The sequence below is a fragment of the Megascapheus bottae genome, chromosome 7, assembly GCF_031878675.1.
Source record: "Megascapheus bottae isolate mThoBot1 chromosome 7, mThoBot2.hap1, whole genome shotgun sequence".
NCBI classification, from domain to species: domain Eukaryota; kingdom Metazoa; phylum Chordata; class Mammalia; order Rodentia; family Geomyidae; genus Megascapheus; species Megascapheus bottae.
Window position 1 is genome coordinate 9882317 of NC_143515.1, and position 21338 is coordinate 9903654.

At 42.9% G+C, this 21338-nt stretch overlaps 2 protein-coding genes across 7 annotated transcripts in view; one reads left to right on the forward strand and one right to left on the reverse strand.

Annotated features, from left to right (window-relative positions):
- The window catches only part of Lman2l (lectin, mannose binding 2 like), a 28507-nt gene that overhangs the window by 1676 nt on the left and 5493 nt on the right, over positions 1 to 21338 (reverse strand). For 2 of the 6 annotated variants that reach the window (XM_090336421.1, XM_090336426.1), the window contains exons 4-7: positions 20534 to 20616; positions 6591 to 6623; positions 5166 to 5327; positions 4957 to 5071 (exon numbers count right to left, since the gene is read on the reverse strand). In XM_090336421.1, coding sequence (XP_090192547.1) covers positions 4957 to 5071; positions 5166 to 5327; positions 6591 to 6623; positions 20534 to 20616 — 393 coding nt within the window. The remainder of the gene's footprint in view (positions 1 to 4956; positions 5072 to 5165; positions 5328 to 6590; positions 6624 to 20533; positions 20617 to 21338) is intronic. The other 4 variants (XM_090336423.1, XM_090336427.1, XM_090336422.1 and 1 more) reach the window with 3 other exon arrangements.
- Positions 16506 to 16683, forward strand: LOC150060287 (large ribosomal subunit protein eL39-like). Its single transcript, XM_090336106.1, has one exon. It carries the CDS (start codon positions 16506 to 16508, stop codon positions 16659 to 16661), a length of 156 nt encoding a protein of 51 aa, XP_090192232.1. The 3' UTR covers positions 16662 to 16683.

Genomic DNA, 21338 nt, shown 5'->3' on the forward strand with positions numbered 1-21338 from the left:
TCCAATTTTAAAAGCTGTGGGGACAATAGTGGAGAGAATATATAAAACCTTCTAGGAGTAGGAGTGAGAAGACACATAGTGCTACAGCTTCTTTTTTCCTCCTGAAGATCATACACATACACATGCACAAGACAGGAAAGGGTCTTCTTTTTTTTTTTTTTTCTGTGTATCTGGTACCCAGAAATCAAACCCAGGGCTTTGTGCATGCTAGACAGGCACTCTACCTCTAGGCCATGCTCCCAGCCCCAGGAAAGGGTCTCTTGAATCTGTTTAAGCCATAAGTAGAGAAATATTACTGCTGTGGGAGACAATGCCTTTCTGGATACTACCTATTTCTCTGTGGTGCTTGGAATTATTGACATTGAATCTTCCTAAAATTGCCAGATAAAAGATCAAACCAGCTGAGTGCTGGTAGCTCACGCCTGTAATCCTAGAAGTTGAGCTCTGATGATCACGGTCCAAAGCCAGCCTGGGCACTAAAGTCTGAGACTCTTATCTCCAACTAACCACCAGAAAACCGGAAACTGTACTGTGACTCAAGGGGTAGGGCAGTAGCCTTGAGCTGAAGAGCCCAGGACCAATGCCCAGGCCCAGAGTTCAAGTTCCAGAACTGACAAAAAAAAAAAAAGACACAAATTTAAGTACTAAGGGTATTCACTGCAGCAAGGTTAGTTACTGACTGGAGCTTGGATTTCTTTTTTTTTTTTCTGATTAAGCTGCGAATTTTATTTTTCACACAGGGGTTTATATACCTCTTCAGGAGAGGCAAGAGGGGGTTGGGGTACTGCTCGGGGTAGGAGGTCAGGTGGTAGGATGTTTGCATATCAACACAAGCATGGTCAACACAAGCAGGCATGCGTTGCTTAGTAACCTAATTTACAATATGTTGCCTTTAGGACAAGGAACTATGCAGGTATATTCTTTTTTTTTTTTTTTTTTTTGCCAGTCCTGGGCTTGAGCTCAGGGCCTGAGCACTGTCCTTGGACTTTCTCAAGGCTAGAGCTCTACCACTTGAGCCTCAGCACCACTTCCAGCTTTTTTCTATGTATGTGGTACCGAGGAATCGAACCCGGGTCTTTGTGCATGCTAGGCAAGCACTTTAACCACTAGGCCAAACTCCCGGCCCTACGCAGGTATATTCTTACGCTAAGAATTCAGGGAGGGGGAGAATGTTCCCAACATATCCTCCCTAAACCTTAAAATAAGTGAGGGGCAAGGATTTAGGCAATATCATGGTAGGCATTAATCTGAGAGGGGAGACAGAGGCCCTGATCCCTAGAAAGGAGGCCATGTTGAGCAGGAAGCAAGACACACTGGCTGATGTGTCTGTCTTTCTGCTGAGGCCAAGCATCTTTTTGCGGGGGGGAGGATTTTAGATGCCAACCCCGTGCTATCGGGCATGTCCCACAGGAGACCCCGAGACTGGTGGCCGTTCAGGCCGTCTCCTTGAATTCTTAGCTGCACCTCACGCAGATGCCTACACCTGTCAACTGCAGGTCCGTATCCCTCGGGTGGGGATTACGGTTCCTCTGGGGGCCCCATAGTCCTCATACCCATTTAGCATCTCCCTCATCTAGGCTGTTCAGCACTGGATGGAAAATTCACCCATCCAGCGTCACCATAATGGCTGCAACCACCTAGGGGACTTTGAGTTTAGCACAGAATGTCCCATCACCAAGAGTTTTTAGTTCCAGTCCTCTCAGGAAACCGCTGTGCGGTGGTGGTGGAATCTGGAGCTTGGATTTCTATTATTAGGATTAGGACACTATCCATAGCCGCTTTGTCTGCTAGAATCTTTACCAAATCCTCAGACTGGATGTCTTCAATTGGGAAACTATTGTAGATGTCAGAGTTGAGTTTAAACAATGGTACAAGATAACAAACCAGAGCAATACTCCTCACAGTATAGGAGAATCAAAGCTTGGAACAGCCTGAAAATGCTCTAAGTGCCGGAGAAGTTTTCAATAAGTCATTCTGTAAAAAATAAGAGGATGCTAGGTTGGTGGTACATGCTTATAATCCCAGCACTCTGAAAGCCAAGCAGGAAGATCATGAATTCAGAACCCTGTCTCAAAACAACACACAAAAATGGGGGTGGGACAGGGAAACGTCTCAAAAAAGACATAATTTGCATTTAAGGTATCCTGTGGGCAGCGAACACAGACAGGCATATCACTAAAAAGACTCCTTAGGATTAAACAACAACAAAAAAATCATCTCATACTTTTTTAAAAGTTCAGAGCAACTTCTTTTGAAAATTACAGCCAGGCATGGTGATAACATGACTGTAATCTCAGCACTTGGGAGGCTAAGATTAAAGAAATATATATGAGCTTATAAGGTCACTGTTGGCTACAATGCAAGTTTCTAAAATAGCCGAGGCTAATAAAGAGACCTTGCCTCAAAAAAAAAACAAGGAACAAAGAGAGAGAAGGTAGGAAGGAGGGAGGGAGGGAAGAAGGGAAAGGAGGAGTAAGGGAGGGAAGCAGTATCGAGGGAAGGAAAATATATCTGGAGATTAACCTAGAAATCTGAAAGCTCAAAGGAAAATAATCTAGGGACCAGGAGTTTGGCCTAGTGGTAGAGTGCTTGCCTAGCATGCACAAAGACCCAGGTTCGATTCCTCAGTACCACATACATAGAAAAAAGCCACAAATGGTGTTATGGCTCAAGTGTTAGAGCTTGAGCCTTGAGAAAAAACCCTAGGACAGTACTCATGCCCTGAGTCCAAGCAGGTGATGAAAATATTCTGTATCTTGAGTGTAAGGATGACATAGATATAAATATTTGTCCAACTCTCCAAACTCCCAAGTCAAAATCTCATGTCTATAAACCTAGTTACTCACAAGGCTAAGATCTAGAGTCTCATAGTTTGAGGCCAGTCTGAGCAGAAAGGTTCACTAGACCTCCCAAATAACCAACAATGTTGGGTTAGAGGCATGTTTCAGGTAGCACAATGCCAGCCAAGTAAGTTCAAAGCTCAAGTTCAAAGTTCAAACACTGATAGTTCTCAAAAAATATCTCAAAACTATATGATAAAAAAAATTTAGCTAGGGGGGTGTGGGGGGGGAGGGAAATGGGTACCAAGACATGTGAAAGGGTATCAATGTATGTGAATTAATGCACCTTCTATCTGGCAAATATCATGTAACCCTTTTACTAATTACAATAAAAAAATGCAAAAAAAAAAAAATTTAGCTAAAGCCAGGCAGGTGGTGGCTTATGCCTATAATCCTAGCCATTCAGTAGGCTGAAATATGAGGATCGTGGTTCAAAGCCAGCCTGGGCACTAAAGTCCATGAGGCTCTTATCTCCAATTAACCACTAGAAAACCAGAAGGAGCATCATGGTTCAAGGGGTAGGGAGGTAGCCCTAATCTGAAGAGCTCAGAGACAGCTCCCAGGCCCAACGTTCAAGCGCCACCACTGACAAAAACAAACAACAACAACAACAACAAAAATAAGCTTAGCTAAGCTGGGCACAATGGCTCACACCTGTCATCCTAGCTACTCAGGAGGTTGAGATCTGATGATCGAGGTTCAAAGCCAGCCCAAAGCCAGCCCGGGCACTAAAGAACGTGAGAGTCTTATCTCCAATTAATCACCAGAAAACCAGAAGTGGTGCTGTGGCTCAAGGGGTAGGGCAGTAACCTTGAGCTGAAGACCTCAAGGACAGCACCCAGGCCCAGAGTTCAAGTCCCACAACCAACAAAAAAAACCCCAAAACAACAACAACAAAAAGGGGGGAAGGACCATTAACAGAGCACTGTATAGAAATAACTTTTTTCAGTGTTTGTAGCAAGGTAAAGATATAAGTCCAGTATAATGAGTGAGAAGGAAAAAGTCTAAGGCCCGCTTAGTGGTAGAGTGCTTGCCTAGCATGCACGAAGACCTAAGATTGATTCCTCTGCACTACATACTCAGAAAAAGCCAGAAGTGGCAGAGCACTAGCCTTACGCAAAATGTCTAAGGACACTGCCCAGGCCCTGAGTTCAAGGCCCAGGACTGGCACCCCCCCCCTTCCCCCGCAAAATGGAAACTTTCTGCGGAATAGAAGCAACTGTATATGAGATAGTCAAGTCTAAGCAAAAAGGAGGATTAGGGGCTAGTTAGAAGAGAGACGGCAGAGATGAAGAGCAGCTTTATGAAGAGAGAGGGAAGCTAGGTACTGCTCACACATGTAGTCCTAGCTATTCAGGAGGTTGAATTTGGAGGACAGCAGCTGGAGACCAACCTACACAGAAAAGTCCACTAGACTCCATCTCCAAAAATAACTAGCAAAAAGCAGGACTGTAGGTAAGGCTTAAGTGGTAGTTAAAAACTCAGTAAAATATATACATACACAAACATCCCAAGTTGGGGTGTGTGGTGGTGGGAGGTGGGGGGGGATAGGCTGACTATATTAGTAGGTAGAGAAAAAAGAAAAAAGACTGACAGAGAAAAGGGCAAAAGAGATAAGAAACCAAGGCTGAAAGAGCTGCCTAGATAAAGAGGCAAATAATACTTTGCCAACTCCAGGATACAGCTGGGTTTGGACATTTATGGGATCTCCCCACAAATATATAGCATTCTCAGGACATTTGCTTTCCAGAACTCTGCTTATCTTGTCTCCTCTCTGAGGGGCCTCACTAAGACCTGTATATTGAGAAGAAGTATCAGTCAGGGCAAATAAGAGTGTGCAGAGTAGACTACGTTGGGCGTGGTGGCCCACGCCTCTAATCCTAGCTACTGAGAAGACTGAGATCTGAGGATCGAAGTTCAAAGCCAGCCCGGGCACTAAAAAGTCCATGAGACGCTTATCTCCAATTAATAAACAGAAAAGCAAGAAGTGGCTCTGTGGCTCAAGGGGTAGGGAGATAGCCTTGAGCTATAGAGCCCAGGGACAGCGCCCAGGCCCAGAGTTCAAATCCCATGACCCACAAACAAACAACAACAAAAAATGTATACATGGCAGTACCAGAGAGATCCCCAGTGATGGAAGACGTGCCAAAGTAGTAGCCCCGGGGCAGGCGGACCCCAGGCACCTCAACGCAGTCCCTCCACTCATGCTTGCCATCAATATCCATCATTACCTAGAATGAACGAGAAAGAGAGAGAGATCAGGAACGCGTGACAGGAGGGAGAGCGACAGTTCACATTGCCAACTGACCTCACTGAGGAACTCACCGTCAGATGCCTCTTGACATACCGAATGACCAGGAAGGTGTCATAGTGGAGATTGCGGACAATGGCGGTGCAGCCCCCCAGCTCTGTGGGCCGCCCATCTCGCTCATGATCGTAGCTGAGGGAGCCATTGTTCACCATAGCAGAGATGTAAGGGAACACCCGCTGTGACACAGAAAGGAAAGTGCACAGGCAGTGAGGAAGAACCCAGGAATGCCTGTACAAACAGCGTATCATCAGCTGAGTGCCTTCCAGCAGACCAGACAATCACTCTGCCGCCTCATTAACAAACCCCAAGCACCCACACACAGATGGTCACTCCAGGGATAAGGGCCCAGGAAGCCAAGGAACTCCATATTTGCCTTTACCCACCTTCTTACAGATCTGGAGTGGGCCTAAAATGGCTCCTGTCAGACTGTGGAGTCTAACTTGATTTCTCCTATGATCACTGGTTGTTAGTTATATACTGCCCAATACTAAGGGTTTCTTTTTGTGTGAATATACAACTATCACCCCCAACTGCTTCTTGGGGAAAGGAATTCCTTCCTTCTAGGTCTCTATTTCAGCCCTGTCCTTTTGCCTAGGCAAAGCATGAAACTACTTGATAGGCAGGGAAACCTTTGCATTCAGGATAACGCCTTTCAAACTCTAAAATCCTACCTGTATATGATGCCAAATGATTAAGACTAAGGAGGCACTTCTGCAAAGAACTGCCAGATGGGCTTATTGAACTACAATGACTATTCTCGCCAAGACTTTCCAGCCCATCACACATAACTTCTGCCATAATGGTAATAAATAAGAGGGCAAGATTCTCCACTCTGAACCCTCTCCAAGAAAAAAAAAAATAGCCTGGCACAGTGGCTCATGCCTATAATCCTAACTACTCAGGAGGCTGAGATCTGAGGATCTCAATTCAAAGCCAGCCTGGCAGCAGTCCATGAGACTCTTATTTCCAGTTAGCCACTACAAAACTGGAAGTGAAGTGGTGCTGTGGCTCAAGGGATAGGGCAGTAGCCTTGAGCTGAAGAGCTCAGGGACAGCGCTCCAGCCCAGAGTTCAAGCCCCACAACTGACCTAAAAAAGGGCAAATTTCCCTATAAACTGCTCAGTTTCCTACTTCAGAGTCCTTTTTCTCCAACAGAGTGGTAGGAGTCAAGTTTTCCTTCAAATTGATAAACTAACCATTCCATAGTGAGCCCAGTGTCCCGAGAAGCAGAGTGATGGAAGGGGAAAGTGTCACATGGCATGCTGCTCCTTGAGTGAGCTCCCCATTGTCCTAGAGGGACAACATGCAAGGCGGAGAGGCACTGGAGACCAGAGGCTATGGACTCCTGAGACAACAGCCACATGGACTCTAAGCAACAACAAATGCTGGGTGGACACATGAGAATAAGGAATGGACATGGTGGGTCAAGAGTCGAGTACCTGGACTCCTGGAGAATATCGCCTCTTCTGGGCCTGAGAGGGTCCAGCAGGTTATTATAAAAAACGAGAGGGCACAGAAGACAGGAGACCAAGTCAGAAAGAAACAGCCATGGAAGAGCTGACTCTGTTGTGATGGATAAGCAAATCAACTAAATCCCCAAACAGAATTTCAGGGTCCATGAGAAGCATTCAGCAAGTCCTTGAACCCCTCAAAATTATATGCAAAACAGTATGAACACTTGCTCGTACATCTTTTTGAGAAGGTCTGCTACTGTCATCAGATTCTCAAAGGAGTTCCCTGGGAAAATGTCTCTCCCCAACTGGAGGGTTCCTGAAGTTAGTAGAAGCTTTATAAAACAGTGTTAACACTGGCCACTTGTCTATCTGTCCTCAGATTCCTGGGGTTCTATAGTAAGGGGAAGGATAGAAGAGACTCAATTCCTCTAGGTTTGAAATGTCTTTTACTTCCCAGGACCATAGGATCTAGCTCTTGCCCAGCAGACAAAAATCCCACTGTTTTAAGGAACTATGAAATTAACCCTAATCCACAGAGATCATGTACCCTCTAATTGAGCTTTATGGACATATACTTCCAAATCACTGTTGTCATTATAACATACAACACAAATGGACGGGAGAAGCTCCGTGGGAGCCTCGAAGCAGGAAAGATTTACAGAAATTATCAGGCTCAAGGGCATTTAGCTGTGCTCCAGAAAACCCCAACTCCCAGCATCCAGAGACAGCTGCCCAAGTTCAACTAAGCCTTATCTATGGGATGGACAGGTACGGGGTAGAGCCCAAAGCCTTCACTCTTCTAATCTTCAGTGAGACCTCATTGCAAGCCAGACACTGTACCAAATGCTGAGGAACCAATAGGAAACGAGTCAGGTAACTGCTTTCATGTAGCTGACATTAGAGTGGAAGGCACGAACAGTAACTAGATTCATAAAATGATTTCAGATAGTGATAAAGACAACGATGAAAATAACAGCCAATATAACAAGACCAACAAGAGAACCTCTTTAAGGAGTCAACATCTGAGCTGAGTGAAGCTTAAATAATTCAAGAGAATCTACCACAAGTTCTGGTGCATAAGCAGCAAGCGGTGGGCACATTCAAAGAACAGGAAAAATACAGGGGTGTCTGAAACTCAGCTACTGAGGAAGAGGCTCAGGTAAGGTAAGGTAGGAGCTGTGGCACACTGGCCTCAATGACCTTAATACGGAGTGGGGGGAGGCCTGAAAAAGCTGTTACTGAAAACCTATTATTGAAAGAAAGTATACACGATAACAGAAAGGTATGCAATCCACCAGTGGCTAATCAAACTGTCATAAAATGACTCTTCAGTAACTCTCATTTGAACAAGGGAATTTACAAGCATGTTATCAAGCAGTTTATAGAAAGGGGCTTTTGAGATAAAGCTTATACTTTAGCTAACTATTAAGAAAATAAAGTGAGGGCTGGGAGTTTGGCCTAGTGGTTAAAGTGCTTGCCTAGCATGCACGAAGACCCGGGTTCGATTCCTCGGTACCACATATATAGAAAAAGCCGGAAGTGGTGCTGAGGCTCAAGTGGTAGAGCTCTAGCCTTGAGAAAGTCCAAGGACAGTGCTCAAGCCCTGAGCTCAAGCGCAGGACTGGCAAAAAAAAAAAAAAAAAAAAAAAAAAGAAAAGAAAGTGATTAAAATACCCCGGGGTGCTAGGTGTCCATGGCTCAGGCCTATAGTCTCAGCTACTCTAGAGACTGAGATCTGAAGATCATGGTTCAAAGGGCAGAAAAGTCAGTAGTCACCAATTAATCAGGAAAAATCTGGAAGATGGCTGGCTCAAAAGAGTACCAGCTGAGCATTAAAAGCACTCAAAGCCTGAGTTCAAGCCAAGTATGTACACACACACACACACACACACTGCAGGCCTGGAATTGTTGGTTGGTGGTAGAGTGCTTGCCTAGGACATGGGAGGACCTAGGTTCAATCCTCAGCCTTAATGGAGGAGGGAGGGAAGGAGGGAGGGAGATCTTAGAGCTGTGATGACCGAAAGGTTTGTTTCATTTGTTACAGGACACTCTTGATAAGAAGTATAAGCTGCAACTTTACAGAGTAGCTAGGCCAGAAATCCTTAACCTAAGGGTACCTTAATCTTTCTAAGGTTAGTGTGCATCCAACTATCCAGCAATAGCTAGGGACAAGCTGGACATCAGTATCACCTGGGGTCTGGCATCAGTGGCCACATATGTATTCTTAGCATAAAGTAGAAAATGGAGATGTGGTTCAAATGGTAGAACACTAGCCTTGAGCAAAAGCACTAAGAGAAGGCACCCAAGTCCTGAGTTCAAGCCCCAGTACTGAGTTCAAGCCCCAGTACTAATCCTTGTACACACAAGCGCACATGCGCACACACAAATCTCCCAGTGAGCCAGGTATGGTGGCTCACACCTGTATCCTAGCTACTCAGGAGGCTGAGATCTGAGGATCAAGGTTCAAAGCCAGCCCAGGCACTAAAGACCATGAGACTTATCTACAATCAACTACTAGAAAATGGGAAGTGGTGCTATAGCTCAAGGGGAAGGGTGGTAGCCTTGAGCTGAAGAGCTTAGGGACAATGCCCAGGCGGTAGAGTGCTCACCTAGCACGCATGAAGCCCTGGGTGTGATTCCTTGGTTCCACATACATAGAAAAAGCCAGAAGTGATGCTGTGGCTCAAGTGGCAGAATGCCAGCCTTGAACAAAAAGTGTCCAAGGACAGTGCTCAGGCCCTGAGTTCAAGCCCCTGGACTAGCAAAAACAAACAAAACAAAACCTCCCAGGGGAGCTTTTCATTTACAAATACTTGTGGGTGCCCCCAACCATACAGGAATGCATTTTTTAAGCTGTTGCTGGTGTCTGTGTGTATATGCATGTGCAACACTGTATTAGAGTTCCACAGCTCTACTGCAATTTGTCTATTTCAGTAACTCATGACTTGGCCCTCAACTTTTAACCTCCCACCCTCAGTAACAAGATATTAAATATCAGCTTATATTCCATTCCCACTCAGGAGTTAATCAAATGCTTCTTGGGTAGCCACTAATTTCACATGTCAGATTTTCTTCCTCCCTAAAAAATAGACTGGTACCCAACAGTTAAAGAATGACGATGACTTTGGTAACATGGCAATTTTATTCCTAATTTAAGAATCACCATGTTTGTAGCATCGAAAAATGTTTCCAACATTTTGTACATCAATTGTTTCTTGTTTTTTGTGTTTTCTTTGCCAGTCCTGGGGCTTAAACTCAGGGTCTGAGTACTACCCTTGGACTTTCTCAAGGCTAGAGCTCTACTACCTGAGCCATAGCACCACTTCTGGCTTTTTCTATGTATGTGGTACTGAGAAATTGTATCTTTGTGTATGCTAGGCAAGCACTCTACCAACTAGGCCACACTCCTGGCCTCCATCAGTTCTTTTTATGGGCCTCATGCTCATATTTGGCATTTTCATTCAAGGCTAACACCTTTATTGCTTGAGCCACAGCTCTACTTCTGGCTTTTGGGTGGTTAAATGATAGGAATATCAAGATTTTTCTGGATAGACTGGCTTTGGACCACAATCCCCAGATTTCAGCTTTCTGAGTAGCTAAAAGTAAAGGTATGAGCAATGAAATATTCTTTTTTTTTTTTTGGTGGGTAATGGGGCTTGAACTTGGCGTGGGCACTGTCCCTGAGCTCTTCAGCTCAAGGCTACCCTTGAGCCAAGCCCTCCTTCCCATTTTCTAGAGGTTAATTGAAGAGTTTCAGGTCCTTTTGTACCCGGGATGGCCTTGAACCTTATCCTCAAATCTCAGCCTCCGGAATAGCTATGATTACAGGTGAGAGCCACTGCGCTGGCTCTATTTATTTTCATTTTAAAATTTGGTGCTGCTAGGGATAGAACCCAGGGCCTTGGGCACGTTCAGCCACTGGGCTTCATCTCTGGCCCTTAAGGAGCTAATCTTACTTCCAGCACCTCTTGATTGAAAATGTACCCACCCAAAGCTTATAGATTTATGGATTCTATGTTAAAAACTTCACAGGTCCAAAGTATACAAGTTGTGAACCCCCAATAAGAAAAGGTCAAAGCCAGCACAGTGGCTCATGCCTGTAATCCTAGCTACTCAAGAGGCTGAGATCTGAGAATCCAGGTTCAAAGCCAGCTCAGGCACCAAAGACCATGAAACTCTTATCTCCAATTTACCATGAGAAAACCAGAAGTGGTGCTGAGGCTCCAGGGGGAGGGTGGTTGCCTTGAGCTGAAGAGCTCAAGGGACAGCACCCAGACCCAGAGTTCAAGCCCCACGACGAACAAAAAAAAAAATCAATAAATGTTCAACTAATGGCCAAATTGATGTATTTCTAAATACCAATTTAGATCAAATATTGTTCAACTAATTCTTTCTTGGCTATCATAACCAGTAAAACTGTCAAAACCACTTTAGAGATTAATAGGTTCAGTTTCTTTGTTTCTTCTTTGTTTCTTTTTTTTTTTTTTGTAGTGGTACTAGAAATTGAATATAGGGCAAACTAGGCAAGTGTTCTCCCACTAAGCTATATCCCCATAACTCAGATTCTTTTATAAAATTATTCATATTAAATATGTTAAAAATATAATAATGATACAACACTCATCTATAATAAAGCAATCATTTTACAAAACACATTAAAACTTCCCCTAAAAAAGGATGAACTCTATCATTCATAAAGCAGGAACTGAATTCATTTGGAACTTATAAAAAAAAATTACTTCAGGGCCGGGAGTCTGGCCTAGTGGTAGAATGCTATGCCTAGCATGCATGAAGACCCAGGTTCAGTTCCTCGGTACTACATATATAGAAAAAAAAAGTCAAAGTGGTGCTGAGGCTCAAGCAGAAAAGCTCTAGTCTTGAGAAAGTCCAAGGGCAGTGCTCAGGCCCTGAGCTCAAGCCCAGGACTGACAAGAAAAAAAAAATCACTTCACTATTATGATTCTTGCATTGGGGAAAAGTTACAATAAGCTGAGTTAATGAATGAGCCTACATACACGAATGTTTTAGATCAGTACTTTTAAACCCTAGCTAAGCTATGGCTCATTCTCTGGAACCTACGTGTGAAGAAAAGGATGGAAGAGTAGAAGAAAAGAAAATGGCAACACAACAGCTATTGCCAAGATGTTTGTATATGTCCCTGAAGAATCTTTGAATATTTGAGAGCATGCTCTGTGCCAGGCAAGGTACTAATGAACATACTTGCACTCAATTCTCACAACCCCAAGGCAGTATTAGTGTCTCCATCTCACAGGTAAGAAAGCTTGTTCAAGAGAGAGCCCAGGTATTTATGACTGAAATAATCACGGTCTGAAACCAAGCAATCTTATTCCAGAGCCCTGACTCAATCATGAAGCTATATTGGGGTTTTTTTTGTTTTGTTTTTTTGTTTTGCTTTTGTTTTTGTTAGGGCTTGAACTGTGGGCCCAGGCATTGTTCCTAAGCTCTTCAGCTTAAGGCTAATGCTCTACCACTTAAGCCACAGTGCCATTTCCAGTTTTTTTGTTTGTTTGGGGGTTTTTTGGCGTTAATTGGAGATAAGAGTCTCATGGACTTTTTGTGCCTGGCTTTGAACCATGATCCTCAGATCTCAGTCTCCTGAGTAGCTAGGATTATAGAGAGACGTGAGCCACTGGCACCAGACTTGAAGCTACATGGTTTTCAGTATCTCTCAATATAGAAAATGTTTCCAGAACTGGTAGTGTAACTTAAATGGTATAGCACCAGCTAAAAGTAAAAAAGCTCAGTGAGAACATGAGGTCCTGAGTTCAAGTACCAATACCAGCATACACCAAAAATGTTTCACGTGTACTATTTTTTTAATGAGTCAATTTCTAAACAGTGTGTATCTTAAAACACAAAGAAGGGGCCAGGAGTTTTGCTTAGTGGTAGAGTGCTTGCCTAGGATGCAGGAAGACTAGGGTTCAATTCCTCAGTACCACATACATAAAAAAGCTGGAAGTGATGCTGTGGCTCAAGTGGTAGAGCTCTAGCCTTAAGAAACCCCAAAGAGGGCAGGGTAATGGGTACCAAGACATGTGAAAGGGTATCAATGTATGTGAATTAATGCACCTTCTATCGCAAATATCATGTAACCCTTTTACTAATTATAATAATAAAAAAAAAAAGAAACCCCAAAGACAGTGCTCGGGCCCTGAGTTCAAGGCCCAAGACTGGCCAAAGGAAAACACACACACACAGAAAAAAAAAAAAAAAAACAGATGAGAGTAGAACAGAATATAACATAAGACCTAGGACTTTCTTTTGCTCTAAACAACAATTAGTGAAATCTGAATCAGGCCTGAAGATAGACAGCAATATTGCTATCATTTTATTACTAACTTTGATCACTGGGCTGTATAGGAGAATTTCTTGTTTTGAGGGAAAATATACTAAGTATTTAGGATTAAGGAGGTATCACTAAGGTTATTTACTCTTAGATGACTAAAAACAAAACAGACATATGTGCATGACATTGACAATTTTTTGCCACAAGCAAAAAATTAGCTGAGGTGAGAGGGCAAAGCTCTGGGTTCAAACCCTAGAACACACACACACACGCCAAAACAAATGCGTCTTCTGTTATATGACTAGATGTAAAATATCTTCCCAACCTGTCCACTTCACCTTCCTTCAGGTCCTCAAAAAAACTTTTGGTGCTATTTCCTGCTAGACCTGTCACTTTTCTGACTTTCAAAACAATCTGCTAAGGCAGGGTATGTGGGCACAGGCCTGTAATGCCCTCTATTCATGAAGTAGAGGCAGGGAGATTATGGTCTAAGGCTGTCCCCAGGCTGAAGCACAAGACTCTATGACGCTCATATATTACTAAGCAGAGTGAGAAGGTTCCTTCTCCATTAGCCCCCAAACTATTATTAACCTATACTTGACTCTGACCTCAGGTCTCCTAGACATGGAAAAGTGACACATCTGTGCCCAGAAACAGCACCAAAGGCCTTTTTGTACACTGAATATCATTATGATCTAAGAGACTCATGGAAAGATTTTAACCTCATTTATCTTAGTTGTGACACAAGACCAAATAACTAGGGGACATAATAGAATACCCAGAATCAGGAAACTTTTATGTTTAAGGTTCATACATGGAAGTTCATCACCCATCCATCAAGAGTAAAGCCTAACTCAGAGTGAACCTAGACCACTATCTCTTGCTTTCTCCTTCGTTCACTGTCTCAGGCAATAAAGATCTCTTTGTCTTTACTCAGTATTCAGAAAAAGCCAGTATACTTCCATACTTCCTGCCAAAGCCAGTTCTCAGTCAAGCTTAATCTCACTCTTTTAGAGAGCTTGAACATATGCACTCCATAGGACTGGCCAAAACAGTCTCTTCTGGAAAATGAGGCCCATCTAAGGTTAAAAACAAACATACCACATCTAAGTTGGATGGTAACAAGAGAATTTAAAAGCCATGGGGGTGAAAGAATGTCAGAGCAAGAACAATACCAAAATACAATGCATCTGTGAAGATAATGAAATGTAGTCACTGAAAACTGATGAGTAATAAGAACTCAGAAGGGGTAGAAGGGCTGGAGAAAGTAGGCATCAGTAGCTCACATCTATAATCCCAGCTGTTCAGGAGGTTGAGAGTTGCAAGATCCATTTCCAAAACAGATGAATTCATGATGCCAAGAAAAGATAAGCTGGTCATATTTTAGTCAATACTGTAAAAATAGCAGCAATAATGAAATATAATTCAAATAATCCACAACTCACCCAGAGCATATCTTTCAAAGCAGAGTGAAAATTATGACTATCACAATAAATTCCAAAACATTTTTATCATCCCACAAAGATACTCTGTGCCCAGCAGTACTCTCCTCTTTCTTTCCCCCACAGTGCCTTAGTCCTAGACAAGCACTATTGTACTTTTCTCTCTACAGATCTTACTATTTTGGAAATTTCATATGCATGGAACATGCATCAAGTAGCTCTTTTATGATTGGCTTCTTTCACTTAGCGTAGTATCTTTAAGAGTCATCCACACAAAAGTACCCATCAGTACCTTTTTCATTGTTGTATGGTATCCCCTTATATGAATATATCATACTGTTTATCCACTAGTGGACATGAGATGTATCTAATTGTTTTGGCTACTATGAATTTTATTTTTTGTGCTAGTATAGGGTTTGAACTCAGGGCTTTGAGATCTTGCTCAGCTTTTTATACTGTGGCTGGCACTCTACCAACATAAGACACACAAGTAGAATGGCATTTTGCTGTAATTAGAGATAAAGTCACAAGGACTTTTTTGCTTTGGCTGGCTTCAAATCATAATCATCAGATCTTAGCTTCCTGTTAGCTATACAGTTATGAGCTACCAGCACCAAGCTACCATCAACATTTCACTTCCTTGAGGAAAAAGCCCAAGGACAATGCTTAGTCCCTGAGTTTAAGCCCCAGGACTGGCAAAAAAAAAAAAAAGGAAAATCTTTTGTGTATATTTGTTTTCATTACTCTTGGCTATTAAGTCTATAAGTGGAACTGCTAGATCATCTATCTTGCCTTTTAGAACCTTCCTTGTTTCTCTGCTTCCTGGCCATCATCAGGTAAGCAGCTTTCATCTGTCACTCCCTCCTATATGTTTTTGTTGTTGTTTTGCCAGTCCTGGGGCTTGAACTCAGGGGCTGAGCACTGTCCTTGGACACTTTTTGCTCAAGCCTAGCACTCTGCTACTTGAGCCACAGCGCTACTTTCAGCTTTTCTGTGTATATGGTTTTGGGGCAACCCAGAGCTTTGTGCATGCTAGGCAAGCGCACTACCACTAGGCCACACTCCTAGCCCCAGCCTCCTACATGTTTCTAGCTGCCTCGAGCCTAAAGCCTCAGTGCACACCAACCATAGAGTGAAACCTCTGGGAAGTTTCAAAATATATATTTTTCTAAGGTTTTTTTTTTTAAGTATTTTTTCCCAGTGACAAAAGGCTCACTAATGCTGATGTGCTTGCAATAATGAGTTTTTAGAGTCAGATCCACTGCGTGCATGATACCAGTAAGTTTTACAAGATTTCTTTAAGTACTTGTTTCTTATCCATAAAGTAGAGATAATACCTACCACCAGAGTGTTGTAATATAACTGTACTCAATGCTAGTTTGTACTCAAAGCGAGTTCCAGATTGTTAGATACAGAAAGACTGCTGGCACTCTACCAGCACCTTCATTCTATTGTTGCTGATTATTTTGAAAATTTTTTTATTACAGTAGTTTTCAGCCAGGCTGGCTTTGGACCATGGTTTCTCAAATCTCTACCTCCTGAGTAATAGTACTGGAAGCATGAAGGCATAAGTCACCAGCACCCAGCAAAAAGGAAGACACTTTCTAGTCTGAATATAAAGTCTAAGAACTGAAATTACACAGATCATATGAAAATACCTAATGTCTCCATTCTCAAGAAAAGGAATCAACTTAGGAAAATAACTGGATGGGTGGTGGTAGAGCACTATAATTAAACTCAAGTCTCTGGGATTAGGTGGTTCCACCTGTGTTTTACCTTAAAACAACTGTTATGAGCCGGAGTGTAGCCTAGTGGTAGAGTGCTTGCTTAGCAAGCACAAAGCCCTGGGTTCGATTCCTGGGTACCACATACTCAGAAAAAACTAGAACAGGTACTGTGGTTCAAGTGGCAGAACACTAGCCTTGATCAATGTGTCCAAGGACAGTGCTCAGCCCCTGAGTTCAAGCCCCAGGACTGGCAAAAAAAAAAAAAACAAAAACAAAACCAACAACAAAAAACGAACAAGACACAAACTTAGCTTTAGGCTCAACTATTCATTGACGAAGTAGTACTAACTATAAGAAAAGTTTATGAGGGCCCTTCAGTTTTTGTTTGCCATCGTGGTTATAGCACCAGCTTGGCCTTCTCACCATGTCTTTTCACAAGACTTTCAGAATCAAGCGATTTCTGGCCAAGAAAGAAAAGCAAAATTGCCCCATTCCCCAGTGGATTTGGATAAAAACTGGTAACAAAATCAGGTACAGCTCCAAGAGAAGACACTGGAGGAGAACCAAGCTGGGCCTATGAGCAATTGCACCAGACGTCCACATATTTAGGCTCCACCATGAATGAATTAAGCTGAAATGTCGCTACTGCTTGAACAGTTAGGCATTTTTAAGCTGATTTTTTTTTTGGGGGGGGGTTGTTTTAAGAATGGGCACACTGAATAATAAATACGTAAGATCTTTAAAAAAAAAGTAAAGAAAAGTCTGTGAGGATTAAGATATTTGCAAAGTATTAGGCACATAAGCAGTCATATAATATACAGAAACTGTTTTTTTTCACCCCAGTTGTGGAGCTTGAACTTACCCTGGACACTGTCCCTGAGCGCTTCAGCTCAAAGCTACCACCCTATCCCTTGAGCCACAGCACCACTTTCTGTTTTCTAGTAGTTAATTGGAAATAAAGAATCTTAAGGGTTTTAGTGCCCGGGCTAGCTTTGAACCTTGATCCTCAGACTCAGCCTCCTGAGTAGCTAGGATTACAGGTGTGAGCCACCACACCCAGCCAGAAACTACTTTTATTAGCTTTTGAGGTGTAGGGGGTATGTGTGTGTGTGTGTGTGTGTGTGTGTGTGTGTGTGTGTGTGTGTGTGTGTGTGTGTGTTCCCAGTGCTGGGGACTGAACTCCAGGTCTTGTGTACGTTACTTTTGTTTTAATTCAGCTTGTTTGTTTTCAATAAATAGTACTTTTAATGTTCAGGAGTTATGCCTTTGGGTTCCTTCCCTAAGCATACCCATCCTCCTTTAGTCTGTTTAAGAATATCTAGAACCCTCTGTAGGTTATCATGCCTAGTTCTATTTTAGATCTAGGCTCCACATATAAAAAAAGCCATGTGCCATTTGTCTCTCTGAGCTTGGTTTACCTTGTATGATTTGTTCTAGGTCTATCCACAGAGTTCAGTTTTATTTTAAAATTAAACTAAACTAAATCAGGCCAGGAGCCAGCTGCTCATGCCTGTAGTCCCAGCTCCTCAGGAAGCTGAGATCTGCCTAAGCCAACTTAGGCAGAAAAATCTGAGGGTTTTTTTTGTCAGTTGCGGCACTTGAACTCTGGGCCTGGGCGTTGTCTCTGAGCTCTTCAGCTCAAGGCTACCGACCAACCCCTTAAGCCACAGCACCATTTCCACAAATCTGTGAGTTTTGTTTTTTTTTTTTTTTTTGGCCAGTCCTGGGCTTGAGCTCAGGGCCTGAGCACTGTCTTGGACTTTCTCAAGGTTAGAGCTCTACCACTTGAGCCTCAGCACCAGTTCCGGCTTTTTTTCTATATATGTGGTACGGAGGAATTGAACCCGGGTCTTTGTACATACTAGGCAAGCACTCTACCACTAGGCCAAACTCCCAGCCAATCTGTGAGATTTTTATCTCCATTAACCAAACAACAGCCAGAAATGGAGATATGGCTCAAGTGGTAGAACACCATCCCTACGCAAAAAAAAAAAACCCCAAGGGCCAGCATTCAAATACCAGTTCCAGAACAAAACAAAACATAAAAAACAACCAAAGACCTGCTCGTAGTATGAAGAGATACCAGGGATTGAATTTAGGACTTAATATATGCTAGGCACTACTAAACTATATTCCCCGTCCAGCACTAGCATTTTAAAAGCTCTCCAGGTGGTTGAGGATTATATCTTAGTGCTAGAGTACATAATTAGTATGCACAAGACCCTGGGTTTGATCTCCAATACACACACACACACAAACACACTTCTCCAGGTAGTTGTGATAATGGGGTAAGAATCACAACAGCTTGAAAACAAGTTACAATTTTTTTCTATCTGAAACTTTGTGTGTGTGTGGGGTCATGGGGCTTGAACTTGGCCTGGGCCCTGTCCTTAAGCTCTTCAGCTCAAGGCTACCATCCCACCCTTGAGCCAAGTCCCACTTCCTGTTTTCTAGAGGTTAATTGGAGATAAGAGTCTCAGGTCCTTTTGTGCTAGGACTGGCTTTGAACCTTGATCCTCAGATCTCAGCCACCTGAGTAGCTAGGATTACAGACATGAGCCACTGCATCCAGCTTATTTGAAACTTTTTTTATAATAACATTTACTACTTTTATAAAATAAGCAATACATTTCATTATTCTAGCCTCATGAGTCAGAATTACTATCTCAGGAAAAGAATGAACAATTTGCTCCTAGAAGAAACAGAGAACCAGATTTAAAACATCAAGCCCCAAACCCTACACCTCTTATTAAAGCACATTTCTGACTACCACACTTTCTGACTACTACTAGTTCCTCTGAATGACTAAAAGTCTAGTAATGACTTTCCCCATTAATATTCTTTTTTTTTTTTTTTGCCAGTCTTGGGCTTGAGCTCAGGGCCTAAGCACTGTCCTTGGACTTTCTCAAGGCTAGAGCTCTACCAGTTGAGCCTCAGCACCACTTTTGGCTCTTTTCTATGTATGTGGTACTAAGGAATCAAACCCGGGTCTTTGTGCAGGCTAGGCAAGCACTCTACCACTAGGCCAAACACCCAGCCCCATTAACATTCTTTTCTTTCTTTTTTCTTTTTCCAGTTCTGGGGCTTGAACTAAGGGCCTGGGCACTGTCCTTGAGCTTTCTCAAGGCTAGAGCTCTACCAGTTGAGCCACAGCACCACTTCTGGCTTTTGTCTGTGTAGGTGGTACTGAGGAATCGAACTCGGATCTTCGTATATGCTAGGCAGGCAAGTACTCTACCACTAGGACAAACTCCTGATCCCTGTTCTACACATTCTTAATTTCTCATAGTAATCCTTTGGAGAAAAATAAACTATCTCTGCTACCATGCCTGTTTCCTATTAAACACTACTTAGAGCTGGCCACTGATGGCTCATGCCTGTAATCCTAGCTACTCAGGAGGCTGAGATCTAAGGATCACAGTGCAAAGCCAGCTGGGCAGGGAAGTCTGTGAGACTTTTATCTCTGATTAACCACTAAAAAACCAGAAGTGGTTCAGGGGTAGAGTGCTTCCCTTGAGCTGAAGAGCTCAGGGACAGCACCCAGGTCCAAAGTTCAAGCCTCATGACCAACCAAAAACAAAAACAGAAAAAAACACTACGTAGCTATAGGATACCCAGTGACAACTTGTCTTAATAATTTTCCCACTGGTGATAGTCATAGGACAGACAGAGTACAAGTATAAACCCAATGACAATATATGGAAGTTCTGCCTAAAGTCAGAAACCGTGTTCCATCAAAATCCTAGGATGTAATCCAGGTGTCGTGTCACATACCTGAGTTCTAGGTAAGCCTAGTAAGCCATAAGACTGTCTCAAAAAAAACAAAAAAAATGTAAAACCAAAAACAAGCAGGGCATTGTGATGTATACCTGAAAGTCCAGAACTCAAGAGGCTGAAGCAGAAGCATCACAAATTAAAGACCAGCCTGAGTTATGTAGACAGACCAATTTCAAAAGCAAGAAAAAGATGCTTGGAATTCATCAGTTTCCTTTTACTTATTTTCCTACAAGAAGACTTTGCTGTTCAAGTCTGAGAAGAGGAAGAAAATGATGCTAGAGAGAGGAGTAAGTTTCAGAAGAGAGCACAGCAGCGGTGATTAGGTTAGGGGAGCTGTGTTACATAAACTCAACTTGCTCTAGTGCTAGTCTAGCAGCCAAATCACCATGCAGCCAATTATGCTTAAATTCAGTGTCAACCTAACATGCATAAAAGAGAATACTGTTAACACTACAAAAAGGCACCCGTTCCTGATACCTATTCCCAAGGGACTGGGCAATCGCAATCGTAAACAGTTCTCCCTACAAAAAATACTGACAAGGTCATTAACTGGTGAAGGCCAACAGATGAAGAGTTCCTCACTGTCTCTCCCCTCTGTTCCTCCTGCATACCACTCGTGAGGGAAAGAACTGTGATGTTAGTGCTGCTGACCTAAGCTCTGACACTTGCCATTACCTCTTGCTGCTTCTCCTCATTGGGGTAGGTGTCTATAAATACTCCCAGCCCCACAAATTTGTCCATGTTTCCAAACACAGGCCCTAGAGAGAGAGAAGAGATGATGAACAATGAAATAAGCCAAGAGTTGATAAAGGAATAATATCGCACTATGATGGAGGAAAAGGTGGAATTCCAATGCCTCCCAGGCCCTTTTTTTCAGATGAGAAAACATATAAAAGCACCCAGCAAAGTGCTTGGCCTACAATAAGGGCCCAATAAATATCTGTAGTTGTTTCTGTTGAAGGCAGGGAAAGAGAGAAAGCCACTGTAACCTTGTTTAGCACTATGGAAGCTTTCTGATTCAAACTGGTTGCTAAGGCGCCCCTGCAGATTTATCCTTCACAAACACTTGGTGAAGATTATACCCCAAGAGAGAACTGAATTCCCAAGTTCTACTTCTTATTGCAAAAGAGATCAGGTCAAATCAGGTTGTGCCTGCCATCTACATGGAATAATAGCTGTAGCACAGCAAGGAAAATAGGTAAACTCTTCTCTTGACAGAGAAGTGCTGAGAATTTACTGTCCGTGCAGAGAAGAAATCAGCTCACTAGTGTTCAGGAGAGGCAGTGTTTTCACACAGCCCAAAGGCCAGGCTTCACAGGGAACTCAGAAGGAACAAGAAAGGAATCGCCTCAGGATAAGTCAAGTTCAGAAGCTTACAAGGATTCAGACCCCATTCTAAAGTCTGGACAGGCCAGTGCTCATTCACAGACACCAAGGAAGAGGGAAAACTGCAGGGAAGGACCCTTCTCAAAAAGAGGGC

Bases quoted from the DNA above. Each gene is read 5' to 3' on its own strand.
- LOC150060287 (XM_090336106.1), top strand. From the start codon at position 16,506: ATGTCTTTTCACAAGACTTTCAGAATCAAGCGATTTCTGGCCAAGAAA.